A 24,629-nucleotide genomic window follows, 5' to 3' on the forward strand; every position below is an offset into this window, starting at 1 on the left:
GGCTGGGCTCTGCCATGTGCAGCGGACTAGGACTGGGAATAAAGAGGCTTATTTCAGCACCCTGTTATTACAGCATCTTGTTTTTATAGTTTGTTCAACAGACCTCTTTCTCTCTCCCCCCCCCCTTGCCGCTCTCTCGCTTTCTCTTTTTCATCTGCTTCTCTCAGCAAATCCATTTAAATGCAATTCTATTCTTAAAGCGCCCCTCTCATGCATGTCTAATGAATGTCAGGGAGCTGCTATTACAATGGGGCCGAGGAGGGTCCAATCGGCAGTGTGTGTACAAGTCATTTGAAAGGAAGCCTGGGAGCGCTCCAGTTTTATTACAGCATAATTAGAAATAAAATCTTGTTGCAACAGGAGAATGAGAGATGTGTGCTAATTCTGAGAGAGAGAGAGAGAGAGAAAGAGATAAGGAGAGAGACAGAGACAGAGAGAGAGATTCTGGGAAATAGAGGAAACTGTCCACTGTGACAGCCTCTACCAACTCTACCAAGGTTCTCCCTCTGACCGCTATCCTGCTGAGACCTGAACTTCCGCCTGGCGGTCCAGATCTGAATGGGTGCTCTAGGAACAGGATTGGGCCCTCTGAAAGTCAGTCACCCAAGTGGTCTGTCAACTTGGGCCCCAGGTGAGCAGAGCCAGGTTCCTGCCCCACCTCCACGTGTCCCATCTGCTTCCAGGATCAACCCATGAGCAATGATGGGGGAGCAGATGGGACCTGTTAGTCTCTCTGACAGGGAACAGGAGCCAGCAGCGTGGGTGGGGAGAATCTTGGCGGGGGGAGGTGGGTGCCCAGACTGGTTCCTGAACCCAGTAGCCTTCAGGTCTCTGGCCAGATTGGCGTTGAGACAGGAGCCCTCGGCCCTTGTCCAGAGAACTGGGGAGTGATCACAGAACCACAAGGAGAGTGAGGCTCGAGAGACACACCCAAGAGCAAATGGTTTAGCCCTGTCCTTCAGCACTTAGGTCCGGAAAGCGACTACCACTTGTCAAAAGTCATCACGTAACCAACTGAAAGCCAGGTTTCTCATTTCCAACTCTCCCATGCCGCTGCCTAATTTCCCGTGAGTGATGTCTCAGGCATGGGACTCTTGCCAGCAAAATTTCACCCCTTTCCACCACTGGCAGAGGTGGGGGTGGGCACTGTCTTAACACACTAAGTGCAAGGTCAGCCAACTTAGAGCTAAGGCCTGAGGGCTGGAGCCAATAGAGGCCAAGACAGCTCCGTGGCTAGCCCTGGGGAGCCTCCAGCCTTGCGGGAGAAGCTGAGGTTGAGTGAGACCCCATGAGACCAGTATAGCAATGTCAGCATTGCTCTCTCAACACAGGAAGCGAAGAGTGGAACAGGAAGGAAAGAAGCCCCTCCCTCACGCCACCACACCTCCGGGAATATCTGGGGACAGCTGCATCTCCCATAAGGGAAAGGGGTCTAGCGCACTGAAGCAACATCCACCCTGGCCTTGTGCGTATAACATGAATATAGACCGTGATGTCTGCCAAAGTCCCCCGAAGCCCCTGTGCCATAGAGCAGGAAGCCAAGCTTGCAGCTTCCACACGAACTTTTAAAAAAAAATGTTTTTTGGGCTGGAGAGATGGCTTAGCGGTTAAGCGCTTGCCTGTGAAGCCTAAGGACCCCAGTTCGAGGCTCGGTTCCCCAGGTCCCACGTTAGCCAGATGCACAAGGGGCGCACGCATCTGGAGTTCATTTGCAGAGGCTGGAAGCCCTGGAGCACCCATTCTCTCTCTCTCCCTCTATCTGTCTTTCTCTCTGTGTCTGAAGCTCTCAAATAAATAAATAAAAATAAATTTTAAAAAAATGTTTTTTTAATTTTATTTATTTATTTGAGAGACAGAAAGAAAGAGACAGATAGAGAGAGAATGAGCACGCCAGGGCCTCCGGCCACTGCAAACGAACTCCAGACATGTGCGCCCCATGGTGCTTCTGGCTCATGTGGGTCCTGGGGAATCAAGCCTCGAACCGCTAAACCATCTCTCCAGCCCTCTACATGAACTTTTTTAAGGGAGAGACTAAGAGAGAGAGGGAAGGAGGGAGGGAGGAAGGGACAGAGAGTTGGTGCGCCAGGGCCTCCGGCTACTGCAATCAAACTCCAACGTGTGCACATGTTCAACCTTGCACACTTGCATCACCTTTGTACATCTGCCTCACCTGGGACCTGGAGAGTTGAACACGGGTCCTTGGGTTTTGCAGGCAGGCACCTTAACCGCTAAGCCATCTATCTCTCCAACCCTCCGCATGAATTTTGTTACACTGTGAAGCCTCTCTGGCCAGACCCAGCCGGCTCCAGCTTGTATTTGCAACTGTGCATCTCTCATCCAGGTTTGCATAGCCAAGATCACACTTTCTGTCCGTCAGTCCTGACCCACATACATCCACTGCATACATCCACTGAGGCTACTTATATGAAACAGGAGACAGGAGGCCTCTCCTGACATCTCCATTCTGGGCCAAGTCCCACCCTAGGCTTCTGTTTCCTCCATTGGAATAGGCAGCAAAGGATAAGATTGGAGCATTGGAGAGAGCGGATGAGGGCCTGCCCAGATTACAAGGCCCTCCCAGGAGTGCTCCTGTGCCTTCAGAAGCTGCCTCTCTCCCACCGCCACCCTGAGGTCTGCATGCAGCAAGCCCTGCATGTTAGTGCTGAAGGGGTCCCTGAGGAATGACATGTCCAGGTGAGGACTGCAAGGGTCTTCTCGGGCTGCCAGAACATGATACCACAGACTGGAGGCCTAATGAACTTAGTTCTCCCAGTTCTGGAGGCTGGGAGTCCAAGATGGAGGTGCTGGCTTTGATGGGGTGGGTTTCTCCTGAGATGTCTCTCCTGGCCATACAAACAGGCATCTTCTCACTGAGCTGTCACATGGCCTTTCCACTGTGTGTGACATCCCTGGTGTCTTCTTTACCTCATCAGGACACAGAGAGACCAGGGGCCCTCCCTCATGACTTCATGCAGCTTTCATTAATTTTGAAAAAGCCCTGTCTCTGCACACAGTGACAATATGGGGCAGATTTCCACATATGAATGGGGTCGGGCATGGGGACTACAATTCCATTCATACAGAGGAGGACTTGGGCTTATAGCTAGATCCAATAGAGGACAAGATAGCTCCATGGCTAGCCATGGGGAAGCCTCCAGCCTTCAGGAGAAACCGAGTTTGAGTGAGACTAGTATAGTAATGTCAGCATCGCTCTCTCACACAGGAAGTGAAAAGTGGAGAAGAAAAAGAAAAAGCTAAGAAAGGTTCAAGTTCCCAACACTCGCTGGGAGATACTGGTCAAGTTTTACCATCGTGGGGGTCCAGAGTCCAGGGAGGAAGGAGGAAGAATGGTCCTTGGTGTCATTTGACATTGTTCAAACCCAGACCTCTTGCCATCACAAGGATACCAAAGGGAAAAAAGGAGAGTACCTTCCAAGTGCCTGAAATAGCTCCCTTCAGGGGCCTACAGACAGGAAGCATAGACCCCTAGTGTGCCTGCCTGGATTCGCAGCCTGGGGGCTTCAGAGAAGAGGACATAAAGTCTAGAACAAGGCATCCTCTGTTTTAAAGATTTTTTATTTTTATTTATTTATCAGAGACAGAGAGGAGAGTGTCAGAATAGGAGCACCAATGCCTCTAGCCACTGCAAATGAACTCCAGACACGTGCGCCACCATGTGCATCTGGCTTACGTAGGACCTGGAGCATCCAAATGGGGTCCTTCGGCTTCAAGGCATGTGCCTTAACCGCTAAGCCATCTCTCCAGCCTGGCATCCCTCTGTTTTCAGAGCCATCTCCAGCTCCGTGCTACAGGCTGAAAGCATGTCTTTATAAGTCTATATTAGGGCTGATCCTGGTGACCTGGATTGATCAGAAATTGGATGGCCCTGGGGCCCAAGGCCACCCCGGGAAGCTGACTTGGATTGTAGCAGATGAAGGACTTCACGTCTTGCAAGAAAGGCATGGTTTCCCTGGCCCTAGTAAAAGCCCCAGGCCATGCTTTCCTCCTCCTGCACTGTCTCCCCTTGCCTCTTAGGATCTTTCTAGCATAGGGATGGTGGGTGAAACAGGAAAGCCCTCCCTTGGCTCTGGTTTCTGCTTCATGAGAAGACTCTCCCGAGCCCTTAGTGCAACCTCAAACACTCTCCTCACCTGTAGAGCCCGGGAAGAAACAGGAACTTCCATGGCCTGGGTTGATATTGCAGAGTTGTTATGAGTGGCAGTGCCTGGCCCCCAGAAAGTGCTTCAGCACCTGGGTGGGCACAATGCATACACCTCGTGGTCTCCTTCTTGCTGAGTTTATGACACCCAGTTGACACATCTCAACAGCTCAGCCTTGGTCTCTCTCCAAGCCAAGATGGACTGTACCCATGAGACATACCCAAATAGCTGCCCTGCTTGTCCTTGGACACAGGGCTTTCCTCCAGGGCTCCAGTTATGGGTCCTGCCAGGACCTAAGGAGACTGAGATAAGCCACTGGGGCAGTGGGATTCCAGAACCACTGGCCCATTCTTCCGCAAAGCATATCTTGGTCCTGAGCTTTGGACTGCAGCTGATAATAGGAGTCATCTTGTCATTCACAGCCTCTCTCCTGGGCATGGGTGACATCCTGTTGCAGGTGAGGGTGTCCCTGTCTAGTTCCTATTTCCAGAACCATAGCCAAATAAACTTCTCATGCTAAGTTACTCAGTCTGCAGAGCTCTGTTAGAATAGCATGGAAGGACAAAGTCCTGGCTCCTGGCTGGTCTTGTTTATATCCAGTGTGAGGTTCCTTCAATAGGGAGCAGCTGGGAGACCTGCAGTGCCTCACAAATGTGTCTGCTGGGCTGGAGAGATGGCTTAGTGGTTAAGGAGCTTGCCTGCAAAGCCAAAGGACCCAGGTTTGATTACCCAGTACCCATGTAAGCCAAATACATGAGGTGGCACATGCATATGGAGTTTGTGGGCAGTGGTTGGAGGAACTTGTATGCCCATTCTCTCTCTCTCTTTTTGCCTCTTTCTTTCTCTCTCAAATAAATAAATAAAAATAATTTTAAAATATTTTATTTATTTATTGGAGAGAGAGATACAGATATAGGCAGAGAGAGAGAATGGGCACGCCAGGGCCTCCAGCCACTGTAAAAGAATTCCATCTGTGTGTGCCCCCATGCATCTGGCTTACGTGGGTCCTGGGGAGTCCAACCTAGGTCCTTTGGCTTTGCAGGCAAGTGTCTTAACTACTGAGCCATCTCTCCAGCCCTAAAAATAAAATATTTTTAAAGGCATATCTTATTTATTTATTATTTGAGAAAGAGAGTGTGTGGTTAAGAGGGAGAGACCTCCAGGGTGCAAGGAAGCTCAGGGACAGAGTAGAGTGAGGGTCAGTCATTCATGCAGAGATGCCTACTCTGCTTCCAGAACATTCCTTCAACATGAGTTGCCAGAACCCCTGTGGTTGCTAGCCATCCCACAGCTGATGCATGGAGAATGGCGATACCTTGCTCTCCAGGAGTGCCCTGTCCCCCAAAGACAACAGAATGCAAAAGGAGAAGGGCAAGGCCAGGGAACCCAGAGGGCCGGGACTGGGTGCAGACAGGGCTTCCTCGGGGAGCTGAGAGACCTGAAGGGAACTGGGGGGTGGGGGAGAGTTGAGGAAAAGCATTTCGGGCACAAAAGAAACAGCAATGCAAGGGCTGGAGCAGACATGAACGTGAGCGCGCACTGGCTGGCCTCAGTGAACAAGCCTTTGCAGATGCTGAGCTGCAAGAGCTGTGGTGACATTCTTTGCTATTGTTGTCTGTGTTGTTTGATTTTAAAACGAGATCTCATGTAGTTCAAGCTGGCCCTGAACTTGCTATCGAACTCCTGATCCTCTTGCCTCCACCTCTCAGGTACTGGAATTACAGGCACGTGGCACCCCACTTGACTAGCCATGACAGTCTTGAAGCTATGAATGTGTAAGTGTTGGCCCAGAAGGGGCACTCTGTTCCCTCCATTCAGTACTTAAGCCCCCCATGCAGCAGCTCAGCCAAATGCTCCTTCAGCATCGACCTAAATACCTCTGATGACAGGAAACTCTCCACCTAACCAACACACTTATTCTGATTTTTTAAAAATTATTTATTTGTAGGTAGGGAGAGAAAATGGACTGGGCACACCAGCATCTCTTGCCACTGCAAATAAACTCTAGATGCATGTGCCATTTTGTGCATCTGGCTTTACGTGGGTACTGGGAAATTGAACCTGGGCCAGCAGCCTTTGTACACAAGTATCTTTAACTGCTGAGCCATCACCCCAGCCCCTGTGTTTGATTTTTTTATTATTATTTTAATTGTGGTAGGATACTCATCAACATAAAACTAACCATCTTAACTGTAGTTGAGTGTTAAATTTTAGGTTCAGTAGTGTTTAAGCTCAATTTCATTTCACAAAACTGAAAGTTGGGCTAGAGAGATGGCTTGGCGGGTAACGTGCTTGCTGTCCAAACCTGATGATTTGAGTTTGTACCCCCAGAACCCATGGAAAGCTGGACAGGTCCTGTGAGCATCTGTGGTCCAAATGCACCTTTGTCCCTTTCCCCAAGCCTGTGGCAACCACATTCTACTTCCTGTCTCTATGGATTTGACTGCTGTAGAACCCTCTTCTAGGTAGACTTATTTTTTGTTTGTTTGTTTGTTTTTATTGGTTTTTCGAGGTAGGGTCTCACGCTAGCTTAGGCTGACCTGGAATTCACTACATAGTCTCAGGGTGGCCTCGAAATCATGGCCATTCTCCTACCTCTGCCTCTCGAGTGCTGGGATTAAAAGCATGTGCCACCACGCCTGGCTCAAGTAGACTTATTTTTGTCTTTTGGAGTCTGGTTTCTTCCAAATGTATCTGATGCACTCAAGTTCATCCATGTTGAAGCATGTGTCAGAGTTCTTTTCCTTTTCCAGGCTGAATAACATTCGTACACATACACATACAATAGTATATGTAGAACATGATTGCTTTATCCATTCATCTATCAATGGATGCTAGCTTTGCCTCCACCTCTTGGCTGTGAATTATGCTATTATGAATGGGGGTGTGCAAATTCTTTGTGGCTTGCTTTTCATATGGGGGGGGGACATATGTGTACAAGTGGAATAGGCAGATCACAGGGGAGTTGCATATTTATTTCTTTTATATTTTATTTTAGAGAGGCAGAGAGAGAGAGAGAATGGGAGTGCCAGGGCCTCTACCAATGCAAAGAAACTCCAGATGCATGTGCTACTTTGTACAACTGGCTTACGTGGGGTACTGGGGAATTGACCCCGGGTCCTTAAGCAAGTGCCTTAACCGCTAAGCCATTTCTCTCCAGCCCTGTATATTTATTTCTTGAAGAGCCGTCATACTAGGTGGTCTTAACGTTTTTTGTTTGTTTGTTTTTCAAGGTAGGGTCTCACTCTAGTCCAGGCTGACCTGGAATTCACTATGTAGTCTTAGGGTGGCCTTGAACTCATGGCGATCCTCCTACCTCTGCCTCCCAAGTGCTGGGATTAAAGGCATGTGCCACCGCACCGTACCCATTAACTTTTGAATACACACACACACACACACACACACACACACACACACACACATACACACCTGAAAGCTCAGGCTGGTGGCTTAGACTTGTAATCCCAACACTTTGGAGACTGAAGCAGGAAGATTTTTATGTATTTGAGGCCAGCCTGGTCTATGTAGTGAGTTCCAGGCCAGCCTGGCCTAAAAAATGAGGCCATCTCTCAAAAACAAAAGCTCTTATTGGCTTAGTAGAAGCAGTGGTGAGAGGCATGCCAGATGTGGAAACTCCCAGAAATCTGGGAGGGCTTGCTGGAGGAGGCAACTATTCAGCCGGCTCTGTACGCTGAGCAGCAGCTCCTCATAAGCAAACTCCAGGAAGTTTCACTCACCGCTGATCCTGGAAATTACTCCCATGTGTCCATGCTGTGGCAAGCACTACCATCACCATGGGAGAGCCGAGGATCCGCTGAGGGTTCTGGCCAAAGCACCCAGAGATCTGACCTTGGCTGAAAGCATCATTCTGGATGCAGGTTGGGAACAATAGAGGAGAGGCACAGCTGAAGGCAGAGGCCAGGTGAGGAGCTGCTGTGATCTTTGGGGAGGAGGGCGCAATGAGGCCTGTGCAGTTCACTCCTCCTCTCGAACCCTCAGCCTCTACTGGCCCTGCCATCACCTTGGCCCACCATCCCATGGCACCTCCCACAGGGCAGAGAGCAAAAGACCACCTGTGCAGAAGCTGGCTTCTCCCATCCAGGGGCTGGAGGGCTCCACCAGTTAGGTCTTTGTGGCTCAAGCAGCTTCCTGGAGCCTCTAGACCTGGAAAAACAGGGAAGTCACCTTCTTGGCACCCACGGGGGAGGGTGATCTCAGACTCTTGCTTTCTGAAGCCCCAGAGAGGAAGGGGAGTTGCAGGGAGCTTGATCCCAGGGAGGTGTCAAGTGCTTGGCTAACTCCAGCCACCACCTTACAGAGACACCGTGACTGGGCTGCCTGACTGTCTTGGCTAAGTGTTCTAGTGACTTCCCCATTACCCCTGGGACACAGACAAGTCTGCAGTCTATCGTTCCCATTTTATGAAAGAGAACTAGGGTCACCCAAGGACAGAAGACAAAATCCTTCCAAGTGCTCTGTCCCAAGGCTTCCCTGCCCTCACATGAGCATCTTCCAGAAGCCTTTTTAAAGTGCCAGTTTGGGGTTGGGAAAATGGCTCAGCAGTTAAAGGCGCTTGCTTACAAAACCTGCCAGTCCAGGTTCAAGTCCCCAGCCACCCATGTAAAGCCAGACAGGCATTCATTTGCAGCAACAAGAGATGCTGGTCACAAATGAGATATCTCTATCACACCCTCCAAGGATGGGAGACAATTGTGGAAGAGGTGGTAGATACAAGAGCCAAAGGAAGGGGAGGAGTGCTTTGGAATGCTATCTTCCAGACACAAAGTGGTCATTGCATTTATGACTTCATAGCAGCTGTCATTACCTGCACAAGACCTGCATACTATTGGGCCCATCAACATGTTGTCATGGATGATGGTGGAGGGCAAAACATAGATAAATAAAAATAAGACGCCATCAAAATAGAAGAGAGAATAGGTGGAAAGAAGAGAAAGTTCAGTGGAAAGGATAGGAAAGGGGAGACAAAGGAGGGTTCTGGGAGTAATGTAAATTTTTTAAACAAAGTTTTAAAATTTAACTTTCTATTTTACATAAATTTTATTTCCTCACCCCAGCATCCATTACCCTGGGGGCCCTCCTCAGTGGGGTTGTGGTATCCACTGCAAGGTCATGAAGGCCTCAGTCAGTCCCAATAAGGTAGAGGGGTAAGGACTATGCCTCAGGGTATTCCTATTCACTCTGTGATGCTTACAATCTTTCCACCCCCTCTTCCGCAATGTTCCCTGAATGATGGAAGGCCTTTTGACAGTCTGATTTAGTGTTGAGTTCTCTGTAGCCTCTGGATTTCTGCTTTGATAGGTTTTAATTGATCACTGTATCTGTCACTATTGCCCTGGAACAGGTTGTCAGGCTAGCAGTAAGAGCAATATTCATGTCACCACTTCCTCTGCAATTTCTCCTGGGCTCTTGCAGATGTGGAAAGTCTCATGGTGGGAAAATGTCTATCTTCTTATATAGTGGTCTTAGTTCTCCTCTGTTTTCTCTGCCATCTGTAAAATAAAGCAGATTCTCCAAATAAAAAAAAAAAAGAGATGCTGGTGCATCTACGTGCACGCACATGTGCACACGCACATACAAATAAACAATTTTTTAAAGGCAAATTTTCATAGTGTAATGATTACCATGTTTGCCCCATGAATGCCAATTTCCAGGCCACCATGTTCCCAATATTCTGGAAAGCTCCCTAAGTAATTCAAATATATAAACCCAGTGAAAACAGCCTCCTGATTCTTTTAAAACATTATTTTATTTGGGAAAGAGAGAGAATGAGAGAATGGGCACACTAGGGCCTCTACCCACTGCAAATGCCACCATGTGCCATTTTGTACATCTGACTTACATAGGCACTGGGGAATCAAGCCTGGGTTCTTAGTCTTCTCGGGCAAGTGCCTTAACCACGAAGCCATCTCGCTAGCCCAGCCTCCTGATTCTTTCCATCCCAGGACTGCAGGGAACCAGAAGGCTTCTTAGTGTCCTGGGTTTGCCCTTGAACCTCAATCACCCTGGGGTGCATCGCTCAGGCACCACCTCCATATCCCCAGGGCTCTCCTACGCATGTGCAGAGGTCCACATTGCCATCTTACTGCCTAGCTTGTAATATATTCAGTAAGTATTTAGCTTTTAGAAAGTAGAAACCCTGTGTAGGTCACCAAGAAAGAGAGTGGCAAAGTGGCCAAGAGAGGGCATAGTAATAACAAGAAGAAGAAAAGGGTCCACTAGCCATGTCCAGCACTCCCCTGACCATGGACTTGACAGGTTCTGTAATGTGGGTTTTGAGCAATATCAAAGGCGGAGTCTACAGTGAAGGCCAGTTCTCTGTACTGTTCTTCCAGTCTAAGAGCCGTGACTCTCCATAGGGACACCATAAGTATTAGGGATGATTATTCAGGTACACAGCACCCCAACTCTACCCTTTCCATGCCATCAGCACCTCTCAATTAAGGGAACCCCCAAATGGCTACCGGATGGGGGTCAGTGGAGGTCAGCCCAGGAACAGGCTGCCACTCTCCTTTCTGCAATGGGACTCGCCTGCCTGGAGGGGCAAGAGCCAGAGACACAGAGTATCTCAGGCCCCCAGCCCCACCCAGCTGTCAAGACTGGAGGCCCATGTGTTGTCCAGCCCTGGCCAACCGAGTACCATGGCTGGCTATACCACCCTGGGCTTGGCACACTGTACCACCTTGCCAGACTCTGGTCTCACTCCGCAGGCTTCTTGCTCCTCCTGTCCCCAGCAGGGTCCTGCTTCTGATTCTCATCAAACATGCGGAACTGCTGTTGCTGAGTCCCCCCAAGAGAAGATTAACATAATACCCCTGATTTCTCCTTCCCCTCATGAGCTGCGACCCGCCTTTGTTTCAGGAGGAGCAAAACACTATGTCTGGGGGGAAAAAAACGCTACTGCAATTAAATATGCACAGAGGGAGGGAGGGGAAAATGAGGACAATGAAGGATGCGGGAAACATCCGATGCAGCAGCTGCTGGTTGCTATAGAAACCCCGCTCCCCATCATCACAGCAGCTTTGCCCCACCCAGCCCCCACTCCTGGCACAATTCCCTGTCGTGCAGGGATCCCTGGGTCCTGGGGTGCCAGGATCACAGAGTCCCAGCTGGCCAGAGCTGGAGCACCTGTGGGCTGCTTAGACTGACTTCCGATCTTCCCTGGCTTTCCTCCCTTCCTTCCTCTCCCCCAGGGTACTTCTGATCAGTGATCTGCACCCAGTCTCTGTGGCATAGTAAATGACTGGAGGGCTTTCACACTTGACTTTGGGGTGTCACAACACAGATATGAAGGAGACGAAACAGCACATTCAGAGTCCAGTGGGGGGGTCAGGATCTGTTCCCCATACACAGTGACAGCTGCTTCACCCCCTCCTTTTCCTTTTTAAAAAATATTTTATTTATTCATTTATTTGAGAGAGAGATAAAGAGACAGAGGGAATCAGCTCAGTAGGGCCTCTAGTCACTGCAAACTCACTTCAGACACATATACCACTATGTGCATCTGGCCTACGTGAGTGCTGGGGAATCGAACCTGAGTCCTTAGGCTTAGCAGGCAAGCGCCTTAACCACTCAGCCTTCTCTCCAGCCCCTTCTTTTCCTTTTTGTCCTTCCCTTGGGTGGTTTCCCTAGCACTAAAGAGGAGGGCACAGTTCAGGAAAAGAAGGAATCAGGCTCAGTTCCTAGGACCCTCCCCCTGCCAGTAAGAAGCAGCCAGATAGAATGTATAGGAGAGCCCAAATGATGGTCCACAGAACCACCTGTCTGAGGGAACACAGAGGGAAGTGACATCATAGAAGTTAACTAGAACAAGTTGGGGCTTCAACTAACTGGGCTGCCTCCCTCCATAACACCCCACTTAAAATGTTACCACAACCTTATAGAGTTGAATCTTGCTCTATTCTACCTGGATCAATGAGGTGTCATCATTAGGGTCTCACACTTGACAAAGTGTCTGATTTTTGCTGGACCCAGTGCTCTGTAGAGAGCTGTGGGATGGAGGGAGGAAAAGAACAACAGAGAAGGAAGGATGGAAGAAGGAAGGAGGAAGGGAAGGAGAAATAGTGACAATTGTAGATAAACCAAAGTTCATTCAGAAGAGCTCAGATTGCTGAAGTTATTAGAAATCATATTAACTTAAATTAATAACTGTTAAACAATGAAGTCCTCACTGGATGGGGTGACGCATGTCTACAATCTCAGCTCTCAGTATGCTGAGGTAAGAGAATTGCTTCAAATTCAAAACCAGCCTGGGATACATGGCAAAATCTTATCTCACAAAAGAAAAATAGACTGAAGAGAGGGCTCAGCTGTTAAAGGCCCTTGCTTGCAAAGCGTGCTGGCCCAGATTCAATTCCCCACTACCCATGTAAAGCCAGATGCACAAAGTGGTACATGCATCTGGAGTTCATCTGTAATGGCAAGAGGCCCTAGCATGCCTATTCATTCTCTCTCTCTCTCTCTCTCTCTCTCTATCTCTCTCATTGCAAGTAAATAAAATATTTTTAAACACACAATGTGCCTGGGGAGATTGCTAAGCAGTTAAAGGCATGTGCTTGCAAAGCCTGCTGGCCAGGATTCAATTCCCCAGCACTCACATAAAGCCAGGTGCCTAAATCATTTGCAGCAGCAAGAGGTTCTGCCAGGTTCATCTCTTTGTCTTTTTCAAATAAATAAATTAAAACACACACACACAATGGAGTGCTAGGGAGATGGTGTAGCAATTAAGAGTGCTTAACACTTAAACTTGAGAACCTAAGAGGGCCTAAGACATAATTTGATTCCCCAGAACCCACAAAGACTGGGTGCAGCCGTGCACAGTGTAACTCCAGTGAGGGAAGGGAAAACAGCAGAGACCAGAGAATTGCTGGGAAACTGACCCGAAAACTGTAGCATCAGGCAAGAAAGAGACCCTGTCTCAAGGAAATCTACAGAGGAATGATAGAGAAGTGCATCGAAGGCCTCCTCTGGCCTTTGCAAGCTGTGTGTGCACACATCTGCACACACGCATGCACACACCACACACTACACCACACATACTCTACACACATACACACGCACACAAACAACGAAGTTGTAAGACTGTTTTTCCTGAAGAAAGTCAGAGAGCCTTCTTCCAGTAGGAAGGGAGTCTGTTCTGGCTGGTTCCATAGGCTCTGAGGAGTCGGGCAGGACCTGGGAAAGGGCTCTGAGGAATCCAGTGGTGACCAAGGAAGATCTTCCCAAAGTCAGAGCTATCCATTCTGCAGCTGGCTTCTGCAAAAAATAGCAGTGAGTGTCCCAGGCCCCGGAGGTGCTCCAAAGAACACCGGACAATCTGGTCAAAGACATTGTTGCGAATGTGAAACTTTTCACCCCTGCAATTTTTCAGCCTACATTGTGGAAAGCGTACTTGGTGGGTCCCCTCTTCAGATGCTCAGAATCTGCAACACGTGCTTGGGATGGGACGCACAGAATATTCCTAACAGGAGGAGCCCCAGCCAGAACTGGTTTGGGGGCTGTCAGCCTACCCCCCAGCCGACTGAGGAAGCTGACTTCTCTCTACACCGTAAGATTTGCTTGGCACAGGGACCCTAAAGCATACCCACCTCAGACTTTGCCCTTGGTCTTGAGTGACTTTCTGCCTGGTTTCACCTTCTCTTCGTGGAAACTGGATCTGTCTGCTCCTAGCCCTACCTGAGAAGCAGGTGACCTGTGCAAGGAAAGGGCTTGACCACCTCACCTGAGTGGAGCAGCAGTAGCCATCAGCCACTTGGCTGTCCATCCTGCTTCCCTGCCAAGTCTGGAGAGTGACAGGGAGGCAGGAATGTCTGTGGCACCAAAGTAAATAGAGACTGTCCCAAGGGTGTTGAAGACATCGGTGATGAGTGCGTGACTACCTCTCCACGGCCCCTGACCTAGTAGAGCTCAGTGTCAATATATGACATGTTTGAGTTAGTAAACAATCTAGGGCTGGAGAGATGGATTAGCAGTTAAGGCAATTGCCTACAAAGCTGAAGGACCTAGGTTTGATTCCCCAGAACCCATGTAAGCTAGATGCACATGGTGGCGCACACATCTGGAATTTGTTTGCAGTGACTGGAGACCTTGGTGTGCCCATTTTCTCTCTCTCTTATAAATAACTAACTAAATAATAAAAATATTTTAAATAATCTAAATTAAGCAAAAGTAACTTAGGCTGATGTCTGGCTTGAGGTAGGAGAGCTAGGCACCCAAGTTCTAGTCCTCTTGACTGGCTGAGTGGACTGGGCTAGTCACTCTACCTACCATGTATTTATTTCCTCCTCTGTGAAATACAGACAACTCAATGCATACCTGTAAGAGCCACTGGTGATGAATTTGAAAGAGTTTTTCAGACTTTTGCAAAAAGGTAGGAAGATGACGGTTCGTATTCACTGAATAAGCACTTTCTGAGTGCCAGACATTTGGTTCTTATTTTAATCGGTGCATCCTGAGGTGTTATCTTCACTCATTGTACAGATCAGGCTCAGAAAGGTGAAGTAACTCCCAAGGTGACACAGCTCATAAATGGCAGAGCCTTATGAAGGCCTAGATCTCAGTTTGACTCCTCCCTGCCAGCCATGGGTGACATGTATCTATAATCCCAGCACTCCCGAGGTAATAGCAACAGGGTCGAGAGTTCGAGGCTAACCTGAACCACAAGTGACTAAGGGAAGAATGAGTGTAATTTCTAGTTAATTGTTTTATTTTGGTATGTGTGTATGATGGGTTTGTATGTATGTGTACATGTGTGAGTGTGGGTATGCACATGCCGTGGCACATGTGTGGAAGTCAGAGGGCACCTCCAGGGTTGGTCCTTGCCTTCCACCTTATTTGAGGCAAAGTCTCTCATTGTTCACTGCTGCCTTCGCCAAGCTAGCTGCCCTGTGACTTCCAGGGGATTCTCATGCCCCTCCCTTCGTGAATAGGCTAGTGCTACAGCAAGCAGCTTTATGTGGGATCTGGGGATCCGAACTCAAGGCACTTCAGCCTGCATGACAAGCTCTGTATCCACTGAGCCATCTTTGCAGGTTGTTTTCCTTTCTTTCTTTCTTCCTTCTTTCCTTTCTTTCTTTTTTTTAGATAGGCTAGCCTCAACTCAAAATGTAGTAGCCAAGGATGACCTTAAACTTCTGCTCCTCCTGCCTCTACCTCCCAAGGAATTACAGGTTATGTGCCACTACATCTGGTTTACCTGGTGCTGAGGAATGAATCCAGCCTTTGTGCAAACTACGTAACTGAGCTACATCCCTGAATGACCACAATTTCCCTTTGTCATTTTGGTGGTGTGTGGGAAAGCCTCATCTATTGCAACGCCCTGTCCATGAGGCTGGACCACTTCAGCCCAATTGCCCCACCACCTCCTCTCCTTGGTGACAGCCTGACAGAAGTCCACCTGCCAGCCACAGCTGCCCCGGCCTGGAGTAATGGGCTCTCTCTGGTTGTGTCTCCAGAAAACAGGTTTTTTATCACCTCCCACGGCGGGCTGTACATCTCAGACGTGCAGAAGGAGGACGCACTCTCCACCTACCGCTGCATCACCAAGCACAAGTACAGTGGGGAGACCCGCCAGAGCAACGGGGCCCGCCTCTCTGTGACAGGTAGGCTCTGCCCCTCCCCCCAGGAGGCCTGTGTCCCAGGCTCCTCAGAGGAAGAGACTAAAGCATCCTGGCTTTGTCCAGCTTGGGTTCGGGCTTCTTGATGTAAACTTTTATCCAGGAATGATTTCCTTCCAAAAGTCTCTATCAGTGCCACTTAGCTCTCCTGAGGAACCAGTATGCTTCCGTGTATCCAATAATGAGATCCCCATCCCTGCCCCCTCTCCTTGCCTTTCCTGTCATTGTCAAAATCGGCTACTGGAACATAGTAACTGGGAGTCTAGATTTCAGGAGGTCTTTGCATGTGCTTTTGTCTCTTTTTTTTGTTGTTTGTTTGTTTGTTTGTTTTCTAGATAGAGTTTTGCTCTAGCCCAGGCTGACCTGGGATTCACTATGGAGTCTCAGGCTGGCCTCAAACTCATATCGATCCTCCTACCTCTGCCTCCTGAGTGTTGGGATTAAAGGTGTGCGCCATCATGCCCAGCTTTTTGTCTCTGGTTTTGAAGACACCATTTCATCTGTACATGTATGTTTATGTTTTTTGGAGGCTACCTCACAACATTGGAAAGCAGACAGAATATAACTGATACACAATGTTCCTAAGACAGCTTTGCTCGGGGGTGATCATGAAGAAGGGTGGAAGGTTTATACCCTGTGTACCAGGCAGGCTGAGCCTCTGCCTGCCTAATGCTCAGCACACATAGTCTGTGGGGTGTGTATGTTGTTTATTTTTATTTCACTTTTATGTGTATATATGTATATGCATGTTCTAGTGTATATGGGCACACATGTGTGTGGATATATACATATGTATGCACATACATAGGGAGGCCAAAGATCAATATTAAGTGTATTCTCCAATCACTTTCCATCTTTTTTTTTTTTGAGACAGGATCACTCACTGTACCTAAATTCACTAATTCAACTAGACTACCTAGCCAGCAAGCCCAAAGGATCCCTCTAGCTCTGAGAGAGATCACAAATATGTACTATCTCATCTGGCTTTTTAAAATTTTTATTTATTTATTTATTAGGCATTGCCAGTGCCTATAGCTACTGCAAATGAACTCCAGACGCAGGTGCCACCTATTGCATCTGGCTTTATATGGGGTAGTAGGAACCAAACCTGGGTCCTTTGCTTTGCAGACAAGCACCTTAGCTGCACAGGCATCTCTCCAGCCCCTCATTCAGCTTTTTGGGTGGGTTCTGGGGTCTGAGCTCAGGTGCTCATGCTGGCCTCGCTCTTTACCTGCTGAGCCATCTCCCCAGTTCCCAGGGTCTGTTTTTACAGAAGAGAAAACCAGATCTTAAGGGAGCTAAAGGACCCGCACGATCTCTTGAGTTAGTTGATCCCAGCCAGAGTTCACACTCTGGTCCCTCTAGCTCCAGGATCCTGCCACCGCAGGCCCCATGGGGAGGACCAGCCAAGCACCCACACCCTGCCTCTGGCAGAGAGGGGAGAAGACACACAGCCCCTTCATAAGGCTTTCTCCAAAAGTTATTTCAAGCTTTATGGCCATCATCCATAGGCAGATGTTTTCACATCACCTATGCAATGCAGGATGGGGTTTCCACACACACGCCATCGCCATACTGTAGCCCAGGCTTGCCTGGAACTCTCAACAATCCTCCTGCCTCAGCCTCCCATGTTCTTGGACTAACAGGTGTGTACCACACACCCAGATCCTGACACCTTTTTTTTTTTAAGGTAGGATCTCATGCAACCCAGGCTCGTCTCAGACCTGCCTGGCATGAAACCAAGCTTCTGATCCTCCTGTCTCCACCTCCTGATGTGCTGCTGGGGTTCAAATCCAAGGCCTCAAACATGTTAGGCCAGCACTCTATCAACTGAGCTACATATCCAGCCCTGATATTTTATAGTGTGTCCCATATTCTACTGATTTTTCTAAATGCTGGCTGTGGCTCACCAAATAAGTCTCCCGACCTCCAAAAGGGCTCTCAACCTCCAATTTGAGTTTTCTGGCCTTGAGGAGGTGGGGTGGGAGTGGCTTTTGGGAAGAGGATGGCCCCATAGCCCAAGCCTGGCTTTGAGGATTAGACCCACAAGGTAGCACATATCCCCAGGCTCTGAGGTTTCTCCCAGACTCTCTGCCCCTGCCAGTCTGTGGTCTGGGGATATTGGCCCTCAACAATACATGACTCCCCAAGACTCATCCCATCTGCCCAGTATATTTGGAGGCAGGACAGGAGCTGGGAGGCAATGACCAGGCTCCCTGGTTGACCCCTATTCTCCGGAGTCTGGCCCTGTGCCTGGCACAGAGTAGGTGCCAAGTCAATATTTATGGCGTTAATCAGCGGCGATGTAAACCGTGCCGCCGGAGCGGGGAGGGGCTGCTGCGCCACAGCACAATCTGTGGGGCTATCTGCAGTCTGATTCCAAGTGTGCTGCATCTGAGTGGTTTGCCTCCAAATTACAGGGCCTTGTTTGCATGGTGTTTTGCATCTCATTTGCATGCTCCTCATATAGTATGAGAAAGCACACAGCAACCCCTCCTGCAGGCTTGCTTCACTCTCCTCCATGAGAGTCCCTTCATCCTCTGCTCTGCTGGTTGGACCTCCAGCTTCAGGGGATAAGGCAGGTGTCCTTAAAAAAATTTTAAACACAGAAAAATTACACACACACACATACACGCACACACACATTTTGGAAGCCGGAGGTTATGCCAGCCCGCCCTCCTCTTCACCCCAGGAAAGCAGTACAAGAGACACCACACCACTGAGAGCAAAACCAACATGGAAGAACTGAGGTAAAGATAAGAAGGAGGCCAGGCAGCCACAGAGAGAGAGGCCTAGGCCCAGCAAGAGGGCGGGAAAGGATAGGGGACACAGACCCAAGCTGCTCACAAAGACAAAGGAAGGTGGAGGGAAGAGAAAGAGGGCGCTGAAGGGAAGGGAACAGCAGGGAGGGGCGGGGAGGGCCATGCGATGACACACAGGCCCTGATGTGATGTGATGTGACAGGGCGGCTTGTCTGCAAGCTGCTTGTCTCGGCCAAAATGCAAGTGATACCAGAGCAAGGCAGTGCTCAGAGAAAGGCACGGGGAGCCCCGACCTCCAGGCTCACTGGCCCTCCCCAATGGGGGCCAGTCTTAGGCTAGGGCCAGTGAGCTCCAGAAAAGGCCCCCCAACACAAAGGTGAGAGGTGTGGAGAGAATAAGACCAGTGTCGTGGGCTGGAGGCAGTCAGGCCAGAGGCTCTTCTGTGGTCCCTTTGCAGTGCCCACTAGGTGTGGTGACAGGAGTTGGGGAAAGGAGAGATGGGGGTACGTAGCTAAAGGGGCATCCTCGCCTTACCCTCACAAGCAGCGCCGCCCAGCATCTAGTACATGATGTCTCAACCTCTGCTCCCTGGCCTATGAACTGGGAGCGATGCGGAGGCCCGGCCGAGCTGTAAGGAGGCTGCAGGCTGTGGTGTGAGCAGCTTAGTGGTCCCTGATTGATGCCCAGGAAGCCCCAGGAGTCAGAGCTGCACCTGCTTTGGGGACTGTCGCCGTTTCCCTGTCACTCCTGCTCTGTGCTCTTACTTTTGCCACACTCCCAAAGCCGACGGTAAGGGGAGGGACAACTTTCATCTCCCTCTGCTTTGCAAGCTAAAAGGGACAATGCAGGAAAAGACTGAGTTTCCCCCAGATAACACCCATCCTATGCCCTCTGAGGTCTTCTGGAGTTGGCCAAACATCTGTGAGTACTCAAGCTCCTTGTATCCCAGACAACTCTGGATGGGCCTCACCTCGTACCAGGGATGAGGTCACCAGAAAGGCTGAGAGGCCAGCACTGCTCTTCAGCTCACACAGAACAGTATAGGGCCTGACACAGAGATCATGTGTCCAGTCACCTCAGGGCATCCCAGCAACCTTCTATGGAGTCCTGGGGACCCCATGATCTCAAGCAGGGCCATCTGTCATCCCCTAGCCCAGCACCCCTGCTAGCAGGGCCCAGGCCCCCCAGGCTGTCGCACTTACACGCCGCAGTACTTTACTTCTGCTCTGGCGTAATGAAAGAGGCTTCTTTCCCCGGGAATTTAATTTCACGCCTGGGCCTCGGTGATTAATTCCCTCCCCCCGCCCTTCTGCCACCATCCTGGCGTCCCCGCTGCTTGTAAATTCTGCCGCGTGCCACGGAATTTGCGTATCTCGCATCAATTAAGTGTCACATTGAGTAATTCTTCCCTGGCATTGGGCTTGTTGATCCCAACCAACCGTTTCCACCAGGGTGGGTGTGGCGGGGAGAAGCCAGCAGATCTGGCACAGAGGGAGGGTGGCAATCGCCTGGGCATCTGCATCTCCACGTGTCTGTGAGGCACAGAGACACACATTCTGCTGCCCATTGCCTACAAATACCTATAAGACCCAGAGTCACCATGAACACCTCCACTATGTAAGAGGATACTCAACACGAAGGTCATGAGACTCGGCCAGGGTCATAGGGCAGGCCAGTGACCAGGTAGGTAGAACTGGCATGTGGGCCTCAGGAGACCCAAGCAGGCTTCCTGCCACCCACAGAGCACTGGAGTGGCCTCCCTCCACCCCAGAAAGACTCATGGCCTGACCCCTTTCCAAGGAACATGAGCTGAGGGCAGAGGATCGTTTCTAGTGGTGAAGGAGGCCAGACGGATTAGCAGCTCACCTGTTCACTTTTGAGACAAATGCAGCATGTTACATTTTAGTCCATGTGGTGAGAGGGACCTGGTTTCAGACCTGCGGAGTGCTGTGAGGTCCTGGGCTGGCTCCTGTATTTCTCTGGTCTCAGCAGCCTCATCTCTTAGTGCTCTTTGAGGTTGTCAGGTCTTCCAGACAAAAAGTTCTCAGTGTGCAGTTTATTCAGAAAACAGCTCACTGGTGCACTTGAAACCTGAGTGCCCGCTCATCTTCCCTGAGAAATTGATGGTTCGGTAGCCGGAGGGCCCTGCCTGTGCCTCGCATGGGAGGGCCACCTTGGGTCAACACTGCCTCAAGGAACCCACTGTCTTCCAGGAAGACAGACGTGTGGCCCGAGGCAGCTGCTGTGGTAACAGTGATGGAATGGGAAGGGGGGTGGAGAATGGTGGGCTGAGCCAGGGACATGGGAAGACCTCCCCCCCCTTGTCTATATGCTTTTGTGCTTTTTGAAGTTTTGCACATGCATATATTACCTGCTTTAAAAAACTTTACAATTTTTCCTTCAAAAAAAAAAATAGGAATGAAATTGAAAATAAAAGAAGGGAGCTCTGTGGGAGCCCAGTGGGAGTAGCCCGCAGAGCAGAGGACATCCGTGGCAGGACACTGAGGCTGGTTTGTGAAGGATGAATACTTGGCTACACAGAACAGACCGGCCAGGCATCTGGGTGATCCAGTGTGGTGGGGAGAGGAGGAGAGAGGAGGGAAAGTGGAAACAAGTCAGGTCATAGACTGAGCCACATCACAGAAAGCTTTGGGGTTCAGGATATAAAGTGGTGGGGTGGGGTAATGCTGGACGTGGTGGTGCATGCCTGTAATACCAATCTCTAGAAACTTACGCAGGAGGATCACCAAGAGTTATGATTCCCTGGGGGCTGGAGAGATGGTTTAGCAGTTAAGCTCTTGCCTGTGAAGCCTAAGGACCCCGGTTTGAGGCTTGATTCCCCAGGACCCACATTAGCCAGATGCACAAGGGGGCGCTCGCATCTGGAGTTCGTTTGCAGTGGCTCTCTCTCTCTCTGCCTCTTTCTCTCTCTGTCACTCTCAAATAAATAAATAAAATAAACAAAAAAATTTAAAAAAGAATTATGATACTCTGGGCTAGAAAGCAAGAAGATCTTGCCTCAAAACAAAACAAAACAAAACAAAAACAAAGTGGGAGCCAGATGTGGTGGCACACATCTTTAATCCCAGCACTCAGGAGGTAGAGGTAGGAGGATCGCTGTGAGTCTGAGGCCAGCCTGAGACTACACAGTGAATTCCAGGTCGGCCTGGGCTAGAGCAAGACCCTATGTCAAAAAAAAGTGGTGGGGTTGTGGGGGACAGCTCAGAGAGCTTACCTAGCATGCATGAGGCCCCAGCACCACATATGCCAGATTTGGTGATGTTTTTCTCGAATCCCATTTGGGAGAGATTAAACAGGACAGCAGGGGAGGGTCGTAACTCCGAGGAGACCTGTGAAGGAAAGCTGGCCTGAGATAACTGGCCGGAGCTACCCAGAAACCACCCCAAGCATCCCACACTTAATCCCACCCACTGAGACCTGAGGGGTCTGCCGCTATCTAGGACCACAGGTCTCCCACTCATTTGCTCCTCTTAGTTAGGAGCTGCAGCATGGAGGAGGGCCTTGAGGGAGTCTGAAAAAGGCTTCGCTTCTGAGTACTGCCGGGCTCCCATAGACATGTGCTAGTCACCTGACTGTGCCTGGTATGTGCGCAAATGAAGGCCAAGCAGAGAGTTTGCTTCCATTCTTTCTTTCTTCTTTTTTTTTTTTTTTTGGTTTTCAAGGTAAAGTCTCACTCTAGCACAGGCTGACCTGGAATTCACTATGGAGTCTCAGGGTGGCCTTGAACTCACAGCCATCCTCCTACCTCTACCTCCCAAGTGCTGGGATTAAAGGCATGCGCCACCACACCCAGCCCTTGCTTCCATTCATGAGTCTCCCTCAGTCCAGCTTGAGGCCCCAAACTCCACCAAGACTGCAAAGTGTAGACACCCAATCTCAGATCTAGGGCCATTGTTCCGAGACTTTGGAATGTGGAGGGGTACTCTCACACATGGGTCGTCCTCCCCACCCCCACACATCTCACTATACAGTCCTCTTTTCAGAATGCTCTATTCTCGCCCTGAACTCTGTCAGGTCCTCTCTTCCTACTGGCCCTGCTTCCAAGCATGGCTCTCAGGGCTCAGCCTGGATCAGACGCACAGGTGGAGGACACATGTGTCTTCCTGAAATGCTCTCTGGGGCCACCTACTCACTGGGGAGGGGGTGGGGGGAGAGCATTACGCTCCTGTCTGGGGGCCTATCTTCCCTCCCATCACCCCACTTCCTCTGGCCACGGAGGCTGTGACTACTGATCCTCTATTCTTCCAGACCCTGCTGAGTCCATACCCACCATACTGGATGGCTTTCACTCCCAGGAAGTGTGGGCTGGCCATGCGGTGGAGCTGCCCTGCGCTGCCTCCGGCTACCCGATCCCTGCCATCCGCTGGCTCAAGGATGGTCGGCCCCTCCCTGCTGACAGCCGCTGGGCCAAACGGATCACAGGGCTAACCATCAGTGACCTGCGTACCGAGGACAGCGGCAACTACATCTGTGAGGTCACCAACACCTTCGGGTCAGCAGAGGCCAACGGCCTCCTCACAGTCATTGGTGAGTTGCCAGCCTCTTCCCACTGTGCCAGGAGCCTCTGAGAGCACTGAATGACATAGGTGTGAGGAAGGACAGTACAGGAGGACCATGCTCTTACCTCCTGCTGCCCCAACGATGCCCTGGGCTGGCTGGCAAGCCAGGTGGTGGCCCAGAGAGTCAGCGGGTTTAAAACCAGCCCTGCCTTTCAGTCCACGCATCATCAGCAATACCTTGACCTTCAACTCGGTGGTCTTTTCCCCTGGGTGGTGTGAGTGTCTTGCCTGAGGTAGGGCTTCTGAGCTTGTGAAAGAGGGATAATAATACTGGTAATACTGGTGTTAATTCTTACCAGATAGGAGTAGCCCATCCCAGGGTGACATTTAGCATTTAGCAATAATCGACAGGGGTCCTGAATCCATCACACTGCACAGAGCAGCCAAGTTAGTCGCTCCAAGAACTGCCATGCATATATTCTGCTCCTTCCCTGTCCACCCCAGCCCAGAACCCAGGTCTTGAGAGCTGTATAGAGCAGGAGGCCCAGGCAGATCTTCCCTGCCATGAGGCTGAGGTCAAGTAGAGAACGTGGAAGCAGAGGGCCCAAGGCCAGGAAAGACCCATAGGTCACTCCTCTCCTCAGCCTTTCCTTCATGAACCCTCTCCCACCCAGGTCCTGATGCTGCTGGCTAACAGGGAGGTCCTTATTCTCTATTGGATAAAGAATTAAGAGCTGGTTGTTGTGGCACACACCAGTAGGAAATTGCTGAAGAGACAGAGGCAGGAGGATCAGGGGTTCAAGGCCAGCCTGGGCTACACATTTTGAGCCAGGAGTGGTGGCACATACCTTTAAACCCAGCACTCGGGAGGCAGAGGTAGGAGGATAGTCATGAGTTCAAGGCCATCCTGAGACTACAGGGTGAATTCAAGGTCAACCTGGACTAGAGTGAGACAGCTACCTCAAAAAACAAAAAATTAAGAGATGGGAAGAAAGGTGTAGCAAGGCAGAAGTGCAAGATTATTGTCAGGAAAGTCCTCTCAAACATATGAAGTGGTCTGGACTGGTTTGCTGTTAACTTCAGAAGGAAGGGAGGAAGGGAATTGAGGTTTGTTTTTTTTTCCCAAGGTAGATTCTTGTTCTAGCTCAGGATGACCTGGAATTCACTATGTAGTCTCAGGGTGGCCTTGAACTCACGGTGATCCTCCTACCTCTGCCTCCCAAGTGCTGGGGTATGTGTGCCACCACGGCCAGCCTGCAGGGGCTGAGGTGTGGGGAGACAGACTGGAGGATCACTGATGCTCATTGACAGACAGCAGCTCCAGTCAAGGGAGAAACTCTGCCTCGAAGAAATACACAGATGAGCGATAAGAGGACACCCGGAATTCTCTGACCTCTGCACGTGTGTGCATGCGGCGTGAGCATCTGCACATACACACTGCACATACACACTGCAGCGCACAATCAAGATACACACACGGACTCAAGCACAAGTGTCTAAAATCCACACACCCACTTCCCCACATGCACAGTTGTGAGGCTGCGCCTTCACCGA

At 50.0% G+C, this 24,629-nt stretch overlaps 1 protein-coding gene across 1 annotated transcript in view; it reads left to right on the plus strand.

Annotated features, from left to right (window-relative positions):
* Dscaml1 (DS cell adhesion molecule like 1) overlaps positions 1 to 24,629 on the plus strand; it is a 379,187-nt gene that overhangs the window by 251,915 nt on the left and 102,643 nt on the right. Inside the window, exons 4-5 of the mRNA XM_004667408.3 lie at positions 15,632 to 15,778; positions 22,825 to 23,103. Coding sequence (XP_004667465.2) covers positions 15,632 to 15,778; positions 22,825 to 23,103 — 426 coding nt within the window. The remainder of the gene's footprint in view (positions 1 to 15,631; positions 15,779 to 22,824; positions 23,104 to 24,629) is intronic.

This window comes from Jaculus jaculus, chromosome 3, assembly GCF_020740685.1.
Source record: "Jaculus jaculus isolate mJacJac1 chromosome 3, mJacJac1.mat.Y.cur, whole genome shotgun sequence".
Lineage (NCBI taxonomy): Eukaryota > Metazoa > Chordata > Mammalia > Rodentia > Dipodidae > Jaculus > Jaculus jaculus.